Here is a 14567-nt window from a genome sequence, read left to right on the forward strand (position 1 = left end):
GCCTGGATCACCCAGACAATTTGAAGTTTCCTCTTAAGTTAGTAACTGATTCCTAGGCATGGGTAGCCCAGGGTCTGTAGGGCAGCATAGGTAAAGGAATATGGGAGGTAGCAATTGAATATGGGTCCTGACAATAATCTTGACTTTATTTTTCTATTGAAAATATTTTATCCATATTCATGTATCTACCTCTCAAATTATAACATAAATTAGAGGACTCTTGTTTTTTACATACCCTGATTTAGGAAGAAGCACTGTGTGTGTGTGATTACACTTTTTGAATTGTTAAATGTGGAGTGACGAGATTTATGAAAGGCCATTTGTGATTATCTTGGTGGTTTGGTTTGCATATAAATTTTATGATATAATTGCAAATTCCTTATTATTAATAAGTGTCAAGTACTTCTTCTAAACCTTTTTTCACATTAATATGTGAAAGCTGGAAATTTGCCTAGATGACTAAAGGATTTTGTTTTGTTTAAAAATCCTGATTAGATTTTATAAAGATTATGGTTGCCTTGAATCATCCTTAGTGTGAGGTTTCCTATTACTTTGGTAATATTACAGCATTAATGCCTGCCTGACCTACTAAATGAAATATTCTTGGAAATTCAGATAGTTTGTATGGCCCACATGGTAGAAAAGTAAAATGAACTATTCCTCCCCTCTTAATAGCAGAGTGATAATCCTAAAGTACACATTGACTAGTGCATAGTAAACACTTAATAAAATCTTGTTGGCTGACTCTCACTCTCCCACTCAAGAAGTTTTATGGCTCCCTATTACTTCCGCAGTCAAACATAAATTCATGTTTGGCATTTGAAAGCTCTCGGTAGTTTGACCCTGCCTGATGCTTCCAGGCTGATTGTTGTCCACTCTAGTGACCTCCAGTGCTGTTCTACCCCCTTGGGTACAGACTGTCCCGCATGCTTGTAATGCTCTCACTCCTCACCTCTGCCTTATGAAACCCATGGTTCTAAGGGTCAGCTCAATTTCTACTTCCTACAAGACCTTTTCTGATTCAATCTGTTTTTAGTCCCTACCCTATTTCCTTCCTCCTCCCATTCTCTCTCCCATAAATTACATTGTGTCTATTCTGTGTTTCCTCCAAAGAGAATGTTTTCATTTTTGTCTTCATATCTCCACACCCAGCACAGTAGCTAGCACATAGTAAGCATTTGATAACAGATGTTTAATTAAATTAATTTCACCTTTTCAGACTCATCACATTTCTAATCCTGTGTTGCGCTTCTCTGGACCCCCATCCAGAGGACCAGTACACATATGTATAGGTTGCTTTGTTGGTTTGACCTATGTATGTACTGGGTCCTGCTATATATGTGTATGGTCACAGAAAAGTCAAGTCAACAAACATTGTTAAGCATTTACTCTGTGGCAGGCAGTGTGTTGAGGATTCAGAGAAAGACAAAAATAATCCCTGCCCGAAGTGAGCTCACATTCTAATGGGAAAAACAGCATGTAAATAACCAGGTACCTCTAAATGGCATACCTAGTAAACTGAAGGTGAGATGAATGAAAAAGCTGAGAAGCAGTTTCTGGGTAATTGATAGTTCATTTATTAATTAGGCTAGCTGATAATCAATTGATGGTCAGTGGTTTCTTTCAATAACCAGAGACCAAATCACTGAGGTCACTGAATGCTTACATACCTTTAGAAAAGGGCATACCTTGACAGGTGAAAAATCAACCCTGATTGGTGAACAATTAATGAGGGGGGGGGACTTTTAAATGAGGAGGTGGGCTAGAAATCTTCATTTCCTCTTGCTGAGAATGTGCCTTCATCATGAGACTCAGCCACCTCAGCAATCTGGACAAAGGAATCTGTCTCTCTCCAGACCACTCTTGTTGTTCTCCTTCATGAGCTGGGTTACCTTAGATTCGGATGCAAGGGCATAGATTTGATGCTTTGGGGCTGAAATTCACCTAGATGGTGTTCTATTTACATTCTAAACAGAAGTAAACTTTCCTAGTTGGGTGGGGAGGATTTGGGCAATCTCATCTATCAGTAATATCCTTCAGAGACTGACTGACTTAGAGGGGCTGGTCCCTTCAGAAGAAATAGAGAGAAAAAGGCTTTATCCTGATTTAATCATTGGTTATTAATATAATAGAAAATAATACTTTATCTCAAAGGTAAACTCAGAGGGGGAGGCATGAGCAGCTGGCAGAGAGGGTTGACTCCACACAGGGAGATAAATAGTGGTTTTACATACTTAGGTATCTTATTTTTCTCTTTTGGTGCTTTCTTGCTTTATACCTCTTATACACTAAAATAGGATTACTTACCTACACAGTAGACTTTTGGGAATTCCTCTTTCCTAGGCATCTAGGGATAGAGTACTTCCTGTACTTGGAGTCAAGAAGACTTGAGTTCAAATCCTGCCTTAGATGCTTACTAACTGTGTAACCCTGATCAAGCTACTATAGTATGTTTTACCTCAGTTTCCTCATCTGTAAAATGGGGATAATAATAGCACCTACCTCCCAGTGTTGTTGAGAGGATCAACTGAGGTAACATTTGTAAAGTGCTTTGCAAACTTCTAAAGTACCTATGTAAATACTTGCTATTATAATTTTCAAAAATCCTCTAGACTAATAGCTCTCTCGATTTTTTGGCTTTAGCCAAACAGATAGGCCCAACAGCAACCCCAAAATCATGACCTCGTGTGACATCTTTTATTTACAATTTTCATCAAGTTACTTCCCTAATTAGAATCCTCCAGTAGTTCCTGATACCTTCAAGTTGAAGTTAGACTTCTTAGCTTGGCCTTGGGTCGTCTGAAATAGTACTGCAACTTTCCTTTTTTTTTTTTTTTTTTTTGGCGGGGCAGTGGGGGTTAAGTGACTTGCCCAAGGTCACACAGCTATTAAGTGTCAAGTGTCTGAGGTCAGATTTGAACTCAGGAACTCCTGAATCCAGGGCTGGTGCTCTATCCACTGGGCCACCTAGCCGCCCCCACAACTTTCCTTTCTAATCGTATGTCTCATCCTTATCCAAAAACTCTTCCTCTGCTCTGGCCAGAATGGTTTACTCATTTTTCATGGGATGTACTTTGTGTGTCTTTGCTCACTGTTTGCAGTGTTACTTTGCTCAGGCCTTTACCTGTCTGTAAGACTGACCTTGTTCCTTCTGTTCATCTGAGTCCTATTCATACTTTATGATCCTTTCCTATCTCCATTGTTGATCTTTCCTTTACCATCCCCACTCCTACCAGGCCACAGTGGTTCTTTGGTGGAAGAACTAATTATTTGTACTATTCCTTGTCCTCTACTGTCCTGTATTGTTAACTATCATTTTATGTGAATTCATCTTGTCTTCCCAGATATGTTATAATCTCTTCAAGGTTAGGGACCTTTTTTAGTGACTTCTTTATATTACTTATTTTTTCTACTACAATTCTCTGCACATATGTTTACATAAATTTGTTGTTTGATTGGAATGGGTACGTTTTCACTTTTATGGAAATCATTTTTAGTTTATAAAATGTATGTTTACCATCAGTCATTCTCTTTGACCAGGTACCATTAGGCTTTTCGGCTTCTTCAGATGACCTTCCATCAGTTCCCCATATGGCTTGTTGTACTTTGGAAAACCTCTACCTTCTGATGGGAAGGGAACTAGAGGATCTACAGGAAGTGCCTCCAGGGAATGTATTAGGTAGGACTATGCTTTTAATTCATCTTATTTAGCATATAAATATATAATACATATAAATATGTATCATTCTGCAAGATAGTTCTTCCTCACACTGCCAATATCTCTTTTCTCTGGGATCCAGCTAGAATGGTCAGCTTTTTAGAAGACCTGAATTGCCTGGAAATGTTATATAATGTCTCATTTAAATTGGTTAAATTATTTTCTTTTTCTCTTTAATACCTGCCCGGTATTTCCTGTTTACCTGTGGCTAAAATTATCCATCAATTTCTATGCATTCTCTTCCTCATTACCTAAATGAGAATCATCCAGTCATATGGTACTTCTTCCCTGTTCATGATTTGTGTGTTCACATTTAAAATTATAAATGAAATATTGTTTTCCATTAAAACATTTCTTAACATGAACTTGTTAGACTTAGATTTTATGGTTCTTCTTCCTCACCTTCATTGCAACTGAAATCTGCTGAGGTTAATTTCTTTAGTAGGTCTTTCTCCTGAACTTTTATGTTGTTAAGTTACAGAGCTCTTTACAGTAAGTGACTTGCATTTGATAGAATTTGATAGCTAGTCCTTTGGTCTTGAGATACCCCTTAGTGTCAATAGACATTTGCCTGAATCTTAGGATAGCTGGTTTGGAAAATTTCCTGAAATATTTTGACTTTGAGGCGCATAAATACATACCTGTTTATGAAATAAAGCACACGACAAGCACAATGATCCAGTTTGCTTATGGAGCCATGTCTTTTCTGTGCCTTTTGAAGCTTGCTTTTGAATAGCTGTGAGTACTTATGCAGTTTCATGGACAGCTGTTGCTAACAAACTACTGGGCTTTAAGAACAGGATTAGAAATAAAATAGAAAGCATTATTCTGCCCTTGTACAAAACCATGAGACTTTTGCATCTGTAACAAAGCCTCCTATTGTTGGAACCGCATGTTAACACAGATAAAAGGAAACTGGAGAAGGTCCATCAGTGCTAACGTAAAAAACCAAGTGCACGGCTGACTTGAGTATGAGGACAGGGTAACAAGATTAAGACTTTTTGCTTTGGAAAGTCAAAAATTGAAGTTAAATATATAGAAACAGGAATGATATGGGTAGGATAGGTGAACATGGACTGCTTTTTGTCATTTTTTTTTTTTTGGGTGGGGAAGTGAGGGTTAAGTGACTTGCCCAGGGTCACACAGCTAGTAAGTGTCAAGTGTCTGAGGTCAGATTTGAACTCAGATCCTCCTGAATCCAGTGTTGGTACTTTATCCACTGCACCACCTAGCTGCCCCTGCTTTTGTCATTATTGGTGCTTACATGAACCCCAGCTGTTTGGATCCAGAGAGACAGTATAGTAAAAGGAACCATAAACTGGGGTCAAGTCCAGGTGCCTCTGGTAACCAGCTGAATAACCATGAATAAATCCTTTTACTGGCCTAGGCCCTAGATTCCCACTTTACATAATGAAAGAAAAAGGCTAGGTGATCTTTGTGGTGCTTTGCAGCTTTAGTGTTCTGTGAGTCTCTCTGATCTTTAAAGAAATAATTTTACCTTTAAGTAGAGTCAAAGATCAGATTTCTCCCTCCCTAGGATATTTCTAAAGGATTAAAAAACAACAACCAAGTTTGTTTATAGAGGATATTTGTTTAGTAGCTGTGCAGAGTTCTTGAGCCATCATCACCAAACTATCTTGAACAGATAGTGTCTCTTCAAAGCTTGTGAGTTACCTAGGGCGTTTCACTAGTTCATTGAGGAACACATAGTGATCAGGAAAGTTTGCCACATGTGTAGTTGTAACGATTGGAATGATGCCACCTCCTGGAGACTTACTGTAGAAAAGCTCCGCCATGAGGAGAAGGCCTCTGAGGGCAAGCCATGCGGTAAAGGTCCTTGGCGTCAGGAAGTGACATTTGCTCGTGGGTACTGTCTATCAAGGCTACCAGCCAATTAACTTAAGGAGCCTCCCATTTCTGGGAGGGAGACATGAAGGAGGAAGCAGATGCTGGTGGGACTGGGCTTCCTCTTTGTCTGGGAGACATCGGCATGGTGGCAGGGAACTTCAGAAGGGGAAAATTAGGAAGGCTAGGATCGCCAGGTTATAAGAAATCTCTTCTCAATCTTTCTCTTTCTTTTACTATCTTTCAATAAACCCTTAAAAAAATTCTAAACTCGTTTATCAGTAATTTTAGTCGGTTTACCCCCAAAACTGGGGGGGACAGATTAGAGCCCACATTTAGAATTTTCAGTTACACACAGTCATCGTGGTAGCAACAACCGTGTCTGAAGCCAGGCCACACTGTCACCTAATAGAAAACAAATTTCCAAATTTAAGAATAAGTTCAGTCTAGGACTAAAAGGCAGGCCTTGCATTCTGGTATATTATGAGGTGGAAGGGGATAGAGTGACCCAGAAGAGAGACAGCAGCAGCTCAAAATAATGAATGCTGGGATGCCAGCCAACAGCATGTTGGGGTGAATTTTATTGATGCCAGATGTGTCAGCATAGTTTTATCCTCTTAAAAATGCTTTATCTTTTCACATGTGGATATGAAATGGAAAGGAATCAACTCATAAGTTAGCTAAATTTGGCCTAAAAAAGTCTATTAATCATAGATATTTTGTTTTCTGTTACTTTTTACCATGTACATGGCAGGAGCACATTTCACAAGTTAAGTTAAGCAACAGGGGGTCTTATTATGATTTGAACAGACCTGAAGGCTCCACCTCCCTTTCCTTTCATTAATTAACATTGTAAAAGGTACCAATTCACTTTTTAAAATGCAAGAACTTTCAAAATAAGATTGATATAACCATTACCCATGTGTTTCTCATCAAAAAATAGTATAGATCAGATTTATCCATCCCAGATGTAAATTTTTATTGAAAAAAAAATGAAAACATTATATAACTTGAACAGTTCTGCATTTTATAGACAAGAAACAAAGCAGAAAGTTCTTTGGCTTTTGAAAACACAGGGATTGATATTTGGCTTCTGCTAAATTCACTTGTAATGATTGATTAGTGTACAACAGTTTTTTGTGGTCTGGAAATAGTTGATTTATATTTTGACTTTACCTGTTTGCTTTCTTACATTTGTGTGGTTATAGATCAGGTGACAGAGGAGGGCAGTAGGTCTCTAACATATTTAGTACACACTAGTCTTTTGTTACACATGGTGATGAACATCCCTAAAAATATAAGTTTGCTATTGCCTCTTATTAAAATATGTGGGAAATTAAATTAGGTTTCCAAATCTTCAGCTTTTTGATGGAAACTTTTCAAATCTGTTCCAGATGGCTAAATTGCCTTTAAAAGTTCTTGAAGAAATATTCTGAGAAGCAACATGATACCTCTTTCTTTTTTACCATAGCATCAAGAAAGTAATGAATATGAATAAGTTCCCTTCAGGACTTGTTTTGCTTAAATTCTGATTGGTTACTGGGTTAATAGAAAGTCATGGTTTATTGAATGGGCTAACTCTGTGATATATTGGTCATATAGTATAACTGAAGACCAAGAAACTTTGAAAGAGTTTTATTAATGAATTGAATTTAACATTTATTTTGAGGAAAATATGAATAATTTCATAGTTTTTACATCTTTAAGGTAACTTTTTATCTAAATAGTGATTAATTTGTCCCTTTCTTTCAAACGTTTACCTTTGGATAGGGGAGGGTAGGATTTTAGTTACAAATATTTGTTTTCTGTATTATATCTTCACTAAAGTAAGTGCTTTAAAGTGTTTAAAATATTTACCTTATTAGTTCTTTCGATTTTTGCTGCACTTGTTTCTTAATCATCCCAAATTAGGCCCTTTCTCTCCAATTAAAAGACCATCCTTTTTATCAAAAGAAGCAGTGTTGCTTGCTTCAAGCTGAGGAGTGTACATTAGGAATTTAAGCAGCATTTGGATTGTTTCCATTTGAGACCTGTGTGAGGTGGCCCGATCTGTTTCTCTCTCAGCTATAAGAATCTATAATATAGGGAAAGATTATTTCTTCCTACTTAATTCCTAGGTTAGGTCAGCTTGGCCAAAGTAAAATGGAAAGGCTGTGCAAATGTTGTGAGTTTTTTTCATTCTAGACAAAAAAAAAAAAGACTATTTGGGTTTTTTGCCTTAATGATCAAAGTATTTGCATATTCATCCACCTTGTTTTCGCTATATAGAATATAGTTTTTATGAAGGAAGTAGTTAGAATTTGCGTCTTGTTTGAGAAAATTTGTCTGTTAATTTGCATTTGGTTTCCCAAGCCATTGGTTGTGATCACCAGATTTCCTCATATGAAGTAGCTTATATGACTTTACATTGTCACAGCCTTATACAAGTTCATGGATGCTATAGACACACTATATGAGAACTGAAGGGCTGCTTGATTGGGGAGACCTTATTGCAGAACTCCATTCTACCACTTGGCAGTCAAATCCCCAAGTACCAAACAGCTGTTCTTAAGCAGAGTGGGTATTTGGGTTGGAGAGACCAGTACAATGCCTGGGCAGAAAAAATGTAGATGGGCTGGTGGGAATGTAAACTGTCTTTTTGGCAAAACAAATGTGAGGGATGTAAAGAAATAATAGAACCCCAAACTAAGAGACCAGGATGCTCTTTGCAGCTATTCTAAAAGGAACATGTATACACAAATACAAGGCGTGAATGGACAAAAAAACCCCCAAAAAACCAAAAACCCAGTGGAAAAGGACAAAGAAGAAGGGTATAATTGATGAGTTGGTATAGCTATCTGTATATTGAAGGTTTTTTTTTTTTAAGTTTGATTAATTACAAATTAAGATTTGTAGGTTTTGCTAAGGTCCATATGGATTCAATTCTCAGTTTTAAAAATGAACCATTGCAAAACATGATGAGGAACCACTGCAAAATTATATCAGATAATGACTACATTTCAAAGTATATGTATATTTTTTCTTCATTCTAAAGAACAGAAATCTTCCATAGCCCCTAGTAACTGAATGGAGATCAATGTCAGCAGGGAGCTGTATTAGCTGAGACTAACAGTGCCTATAAATAATAATGTGTCAAAGTCACTTTTACATAGTGCTTTAAAGTTGACAAAGTGTTTTCCACACAGCAGGTCAGTGTGGTAGATCCTATGAATATTATAATCCTTGTTTTACAGAGGAAGAAATTGAGGATGCTCGTATGGCTATTAGTTTCTCTGTTTTTCAGAGGAATAAACTGAGTGCTAGAGACATTAAGTGCCATTTCTTTCCATCTTGAGGGCAAAGCATGACAGCAGTCTGCATCTCTCCAAGGTCACCTAGCTCATAACTCAGGTTTTCCCAATTCACATCAACTTTCCTTTACCAGACACTATACTTGCTTCCAAGGTACCTGCAGAACCATATCTTCAGCTTTTTGATCCATATAGTGTTCTACCCGATAATTAAAATGTAGCATATGTGAGGTCAAAGTTTTGTTTGGAGCAGCCACAAAGCACTAGACTGTAGCATGCCTAAGAATTTATGGGCTTGTGAAGCTCCCTAGTGAGTGACCAAAATAAAATTCTGCATTAGGTGGGGAAAGATTTAAGAGAGAGAACCTATTGCAATAATATAGATAGGAAATGACAAGGGTCTACCTAAGATGATGGAAGGGAAAATTGAAAGGAAGAGTTAGATACAAGAAACATCAAGGGAAACAATGAAACAAGATTTGACGATTGATTGAATATGGAAGGGTGATGGGGAGTCAACAATGATACCCTAACAGAATTTTGCTTTGCAACTAAATAGTTTAAATAAATTAATTTTATCATATAAAACATCTATAACAACTTATTAATGTTTGATTTTCCTCTTTCTACACATCAATTTTTTATATATAGATCTACTTCTATGTAAATTAGCTTATTTTTGTTAATGACACTATGGTCCTCCTACTCAAGCACCCAGACTCGTCGCCTGACAGTTATCCTTCACTCTTTCCTCATCCTCATCCTCTCAGCTCTACTTCCATAGCATTTCTCCCATACTTCCCATTTTCTCTCCCCAACTGGCCAGCACCTTACTCTATATATTTTCTTTTCTGAACAAACTAGACTACTAGCTGTCTTCAAATGGAAGTATTTTCTCTTGCTTCCATATACTTATACAAATGATCTCCTCTTAGAATCCTGATCTTCCTTCGAGGCTTAGGGAAGAGTTACTTTTTCATGAAGCCATCCTTGCTGTCTTCACCCTACATGCCCCTCTTCCCCAAGTCATTGATGCTTTCTCTATTGTCATATTTTTTTCATTTTCTTATCTGTGTACATCTTCTTAACACCAGGGTATTTAAACTCCTTAGGGAAGGAGAAGGGAGGGACATGGAAACTGTTTTATTATTGTCCCTGTAGCCCTAGCACCCAACACTGTTCTATATATACACTTAATAAATGTTGATTCAGTTATAGGACAAATACATACATTCTTCCATAAACACATTTTTCCATTTAATAGTGGTCAGGAAAGTTTTGATGGGGAGCAGGTTTTGCTGAAAAGATTATGAATTTGGTTTCAAATATGCTGAATTTGGGCTGATAGAATACCTAAATGGAAATGTCTACCTGATAGTTAATGGTATGAGGTTATATCTCAGGGAAGAAGCCTGGGCTGAAGATGACGATATGGGGATTATCTCATGGTGGTGTTAATTGAATCTGTGAGACTGGATAAAATATTGGAGGGAGCAGGTGTTGTTAGGATTGATTTGGACTTCATACAGACTTTACTAGCCTGGTGAAAGGAAATACGAAGGAGAAGACTGCCCAGGCCCCAAATTTTAGTTGTGATATGAATATGAGGAATTATTGCTAGAAACCTGCCTTCAGTGTGCCAACCATAGTTGGAAAATGGCTAATTGTCCAGCATGAGCAGAATCAGCCTGACCAGTGGTGTTTGCACTGCACACTTCAGTATCAGAGCACTGCTTACCAGCTAAAAAATGGCTCTTCGTTGTTTCCCTGCCTCATGCTTTTTTTTTCCTCCTTTTTGTGTATTTAAAAGTAGTTTTTCTAGCAAGCCCATCATAGATGCTTTAATTGAAAACACTTGACAGATGTTGTAAGACATGGTGAATGACTATGTAGCTATTACATACTCAACAATACACGCTTTATGGGTCAGATTTCATTTAAATGAATTTTAGAAAAATGCTTGTTACTTCAGTGTTTAATACTGTCCCTATGTGTCATAGTAGAATTTAGAAGGCTGCAGCACAAGAGAGACAAAGGGGAAGCAGGGCTGTGCATTGGTTTAGGCAGCAGAAGACTCTTGAGTCGTGTGAGCTAGAGGTTGAACTCACAAAGACCAGGGAAAAAGAAAGAAACAGACCACATTGGCTCAGGCTTGAGACCCTAAGCTTTGCCTCCTAAGGGTATGGTCAGATTGTCCAGCTGTGTACAGAAGCTGTTTGACTGTAGTGCTGAAGAGTGACTGGTTTTACATAGCTTCATTGTCAGGTACCCTGCATATGGTGACTCTATGGTTCAGGTATCCTGGGGAGTCAGGCTCGAGTGCCAGTCTAATGATAATGGGGTTGGCTAACCTTTATATAGTGCTTACTATGTGCCAGGCTTTGTGCCAAGAGCTTAACAGCTTTTATCTCATTTGACCCTCACAGTGACCCTGAGAGGTGCTTTTATCTCTGTTTTACAGACGAAGAAACTGAGGCAAACAGAGGTTATGTGACTTACCCAGAGTCATTCAGCTAGTAAATGTCTGAGGACAGATTTGAACTCCATTTTTGTGCCTAGCACTGTGCCACTGGATTTGAAGTCAAAAGACCTAGGTTAAAACAATGCCTTTGCCACCTGTGTGACCTTGGGCGAGTCACTTAACATTTTGGGGTTTTAGATTCTTGATCTGTAAAATATATGGGTTTTATTAAATAATCCATTAGCAGATCCAAAACTAAGATGGAGCAACCAAGGCTTTATTCCAAGACTTCAATATTGGGGAAAGTATACACTAATTTTTTTTCCTAGGATGCCAGTATCTAGAGAGATAGCCAAGGACTACCATACTGTCCTTACTCCCTAGAGTTCTGTCTCTGCCATGCTCTTCTCCCAAGATTTCTCTTTTCTGTCCACCTGACTGCCCTACCACCTGGCACACAGGATTCTCAGAATCAGTTACATCCTAATGGTCATATTGTGCCTCTCTTGGAATGTCCTGGGTTCTTGTCTCCCCTGCTCCCTGAAACCAGATGCTGGCATGGCTCTCCGGAAACAGGCCACACAGCCTGTGTGCTCCTTAGGCTAGGGATTGGACTGTCTTCCTCCACACCCCTGAATTTACCCCAGCTTGTAGAATTCCCAATTAGGGACTTGTCCAGATGGGAATTTTGTGATCATCAGGCAGAGTGGAGCCAGACTACTTTTTAAAATAGGTAGCTTGGCTGGCCAGAAGGAGGGTAAGACAGTCAGGAAGTATTGGAGATGCTGAAGGAGATATGACCAGGCAAAGGCCAAGCCAAGGCTCAGATGAAAACTGGCATCTCTATCAGTAGGTTTAGTTGTGCTAAACTGACTCATCCTCCCTGGGAAGTGCTGATTCCTCACAGATGCGTCTGTGTCTTTTGGAAGTCCCTCACTCTGGAAGAGTGAGCCTGCCTTGACTTTGAAAGGACCTGGATAGAGGGACGGCCATAGCCCCCTTAGTGTACTGTCTTCAGTTTACTTATTGCAAGAATTCTCCAAACTGAACTTGGTGAGGGGTGCTGCATTTTTGTTATGGACAGAGTTCTCTGTCCCAGCCAAAGGTGTATCTCTTCTCAATCCCAATTTCCCCCTAGGCAAGTTCTTGGAATGCCTTTCTTTGGGCATTGGCCTGTACTCTGGATAGGCGGCATGGGTCCAAGAAAGTGAAGGTTCAAGCCTGGGAAATTAGAAGAACTTAGAATCAGGAAATTTGGATTGACATCCAGCCTTGGACACCAGAGAGGTGTGTGACTGTAGCCAAATCAGTTAATGTCCCAGAACCTGCGTCCTCGTCTGGGGATCATAATTCTGCCACTACTAGCCTCACAGGTAGCACTTTGCAGACCTTAAAGAATTGTCGAAATGTGAATTGTCATCAAGAACCCAGGCTAGAGGCCTGGAGAAGGACTTAGAAACTGAATCTAGGCCATCAGCACTCTCTTTGCTGGTGGGGTTTAATAGAAAGTCAGTCTTACACATTGTGCTTGGGGCCACAACCATTCCCAGAGTGTGAACAGATTTGAGCTTTCAGGTGGAGGTAATTGGAGACACATTTGGCTAGAGAAAGGGGATTGAGGGAACACGGAACAAGGCTATGCACGACATTCAAGATTAATGTAATGGTTCCAAAATAAGACTCTGCATTTTCCCCATTAAGGTGTCTTTACTAGGAATTTGGAGTCCACTGAAAGCAGACGTTAAAAAGATCCTCTTACTCCTGATGAAAATTACTTCTTACTTCTTCACCTTCCTCATCTCTCTTGTCCTTAGGGTTCTTTAGGCCGCTCAAGTAGGTCACTTGGAGGGGCATGCTCTCTTCATCTAGCTTTTCCTTGCATATTCATTTCCACTTACACTTTCTCCAAGTAAGGCAGTTTCAGGGGAGTAATTAAACTTCCTTAAATGGTATTTGGAAGGTATAGCTAAAGTTCATATTATATGAAAATATAGTGCCTTATGCCTCTGTAACACTATACATAGTGAAATGATCATAGGGAGGGTTGATCTCTGGGGGGCCCTTTCTATATCTCTTCCCAGAAACCTTGTAGGGGCTGTTTATTCCCATGCAAGGTGTTGTTTCATGGACACTGCAGAGAAAGTAAGAATGATAAAAGTAGTCACAGACTCATGAAATTTAGTGCAGGAAGTAACCTTCAAGATAATGATGAAAAAGGTTAATTTACTTGTTCATTGTCACCTCCGGGGTTCTGCTATTGTGAGTAGAGAGACCACTTTATAAATAACCCTTTATTTTGTGTTTGTTGTTGATAGGGGAAGTCTTATTATGCTTGATAGTGGTTTCATAGAATGTGTATATATCCACACCAAAAGGAAATGTTGAACCCAGTAGGAAAGAAAGGGAAATGCTGACATTGACACGTTTAATTTGGGTACTTTTTGTTTTCTTATGTAATTAATTTCCTAAATGAAAGAAAACTTACAATGGGTAATGTGGAGTATAATTATAATGGTTAGATAAGTATTGTATATTACTATTTGCTTACCAGATGAGAAGGCTTTGAAAATTCATCAGTGAGTTCGTTTTTTCAAGTCATGTAATTAACTTTAGGAATCATCTAGTCCAACTCCTGCATTTAACAAAAGAGGATGCTGAGCTTCAGGAAAGTTCAGTAACACGTTCAGAGCCACATAGTGTGTTTTAGCCCAATTTGGACAGACCTAGGACTCCCAAATCCCATTTCATCACTTTCCCTCCATTCCTTAAATACCATTTAAAAAAAAATCTTTTTATAATTTACATTAAAAAAAAAGAAGTTCTGAAATGCCAACACTTTCTATCTAAAAGTGTCATTTGTTGATGGTGCCTGGCATTTGAAAGGTTAGAAGGAAATAGTAGGGGTACACTCCACCCTGGGTGAGTGCATGTGTGACTGCTTTTAAACCACAGGATTGGTTGAGGATAGAAACCTTGATCTGGAAGTGATCTTAGAGCTCATGTATTTCAACCTCCTTGTTTTACAGAGAAGAAATCTGAGGCTCAGGGAGATTAAACAATCCCTGTTGCAGAGAACTAATAAGTAACAGGTTGGGGATTCAAACCGAGGGCTTAAGACTCCAAGTTGAACGCTCTTGCATTTATCATCTCCCCAAAGCCTCAAATGCCATCATTTTAGAGGATAAAGTCACCTGGGTCTAGAGCCTAGAGACAGTTATTCATTACCATAGGGAAGATGATTGGATAGTTTACT

At 38.7% G+C, this 14567-nt stretch overlaps 1 protein-coding gene across 1 annotated transcript in view; it reads left to right on the plus strand.

Moving 5' to 3' along the window:
* The window catches only part of EFL1 (elongation factor like GTPase 1), a 222222-nt gene that overhangs the window by 82864 nt on the left and 124791 nt on the right, over positions 1-14567 (plus strand). The window contains exon 15 of the mRNA XM_043980170.1: positions 3541-3679. Coding sequence (XP_043836105.1) covers positions 3541-3679 — 139 coding nt within the window. The remainder of the gene's footprint in view (positions 1-3540; positions 3680-14567) is intronic.

This window comes from Dromiciops gliroides, chromosome 2 (assembly GCF_019393635.1).
Source record: "Dromiciops gliroides isolate mDroGli1 chromosome 2, mDroGli1.pri, whole genome shotgun sequence".
NCBI lineage: Eukaryota > Metazoa > Chordata > Mammalia > Microbiotheria > Microbiotheriidae > Dromiciops > Dromiciops gliroides.